General features: G+C 33.3%; 1 protein-coding gene across 1 annotated transcript in view; it reads right to left on the reverse strand.

Annotated features, from left to right (window-relative positions):
* Positions 1 to 659: 659 nt before the first annotated feature.
* LOC103801466 (chromodomain-helicase-DNA-binding protein 1-like) overlaps positions 660 to 1,153 on the reverse strand; it is a gene marked incomplete at its 3' end in the record, with an annotated part of 4,198 nt that continues 3,704 nt past the window's right edge. Inside the window, exon 7 of the mRNA XM_009073880.1 lies at positions 660 to 749. Coding sequence (XP_009072128.1) covers positions 660 to 749 — 90 coding nt within the window. The remainder of the gene's footprint in view (positions 750 to 1,153) is intronic.

Genomic DNA, 1,153 nt, shown 5'->3' on the forward strand with positions numbered 1-1,153 from the left:
AAAGAAAGTATAAACCAAGTTTATATTTAGGGGGAGGAGGAAGACAAAAAGTGGATCTATAAATTTTCAATTGACAAAAAACCCTCCAAAAATCCACTACTGACTCTCTTTTTTCCAGCATGTACAAACAAATGAAATAGAAAGTCAAAAAGCAGAACTTTTTTTTAACAATTATCATATGCTGTTAGGATTAACAAGAACTTTATGTGCTAGCATCATGAAGAGAGTAGTAATATAGCTATATGTAACACTGTACACACAAATACAAAGAAAAAACATGGGATTTCAGAGTTGTAAATCACAGGTGTTTGGGGCTAGGGGCTGGTTTGTTTTTTTGGTTCCTGGATGACCATCTAACAGGAAAGTAGAGATTTCAAGATGCAAAGAAATTACTACAGCAATGTGAAGCACAAGCAAACTGAAGAAAAATAAGTGTTACCCACTTGATATGGGGAGGAAAGGAGGGGGCAGAAAGTCTCACCACATATACATAAAATCTAAAAGTGCTTAAAGAAAACTTGACCGTCTTGCTTCCACAAAAGTAAAGCTGTCATACTCCCCATCCATTTAGCAGCCCGGAACCCAAATATGTGCAACTCTAAAAGAATTTTACATTCTACAAATGATTTTTATCTCCCTGAAGTAGTTAGTGTGATTACCTTATCCTTCAGCAAAATTTCATAAGTCGTTAAAAGTATATTAAATTTTAATCGCTTGGTCTGTGGATGCATCCATTCATGAGTTCTTATCTACAAGAAGAATCAAGTGAACTATAAGCTAGAGCAAAATGGTCGTATTGATCAATATAGATGTTAAGTGACATACAAGAATCTGATCATGAAAAAGGAACATAACGCATGAAGCTTTTTTTCTTAAAGTTATTAAACAGTAGTGGTGGGGTGTTTGTTGGTCTTTGGTTGGGGTTTTTTTTGTGGATTTCTTTGTGTGCGTGTTTTGGCTTTTTTTGTGATTGGATGTTTTTTGCTTGATTTTTTTTTCTAAACTTTAATGGATAAGGTTATTTATATTCCTCCTTTCAGGAAACAAATTAAGATTATGCCTGTCTGGCTTAAATATTTATTTTATGCATCTAAATAATGGCATGACAAAAGACAATTTGTTTTCAAATACATGATTGCATTTTTAATCCTTT

The sequence above is a fragment of the Acanthisitta chloris genome, unplaced genomic scaffold, assembly GCF_000695815.1.
Source record: "Acanthisitta chloris isolate BGI_N310 unplaced genomic scaffold, ASM69581v1 scaffold9334, whole genome shotgun sequence".
Lineage (NCBI taxonomy): Eukaryota > Metazoa > Chordata > Aves > Passeriformes > Acanthisittidae > Acanthisitta > Acanthisitta chloris.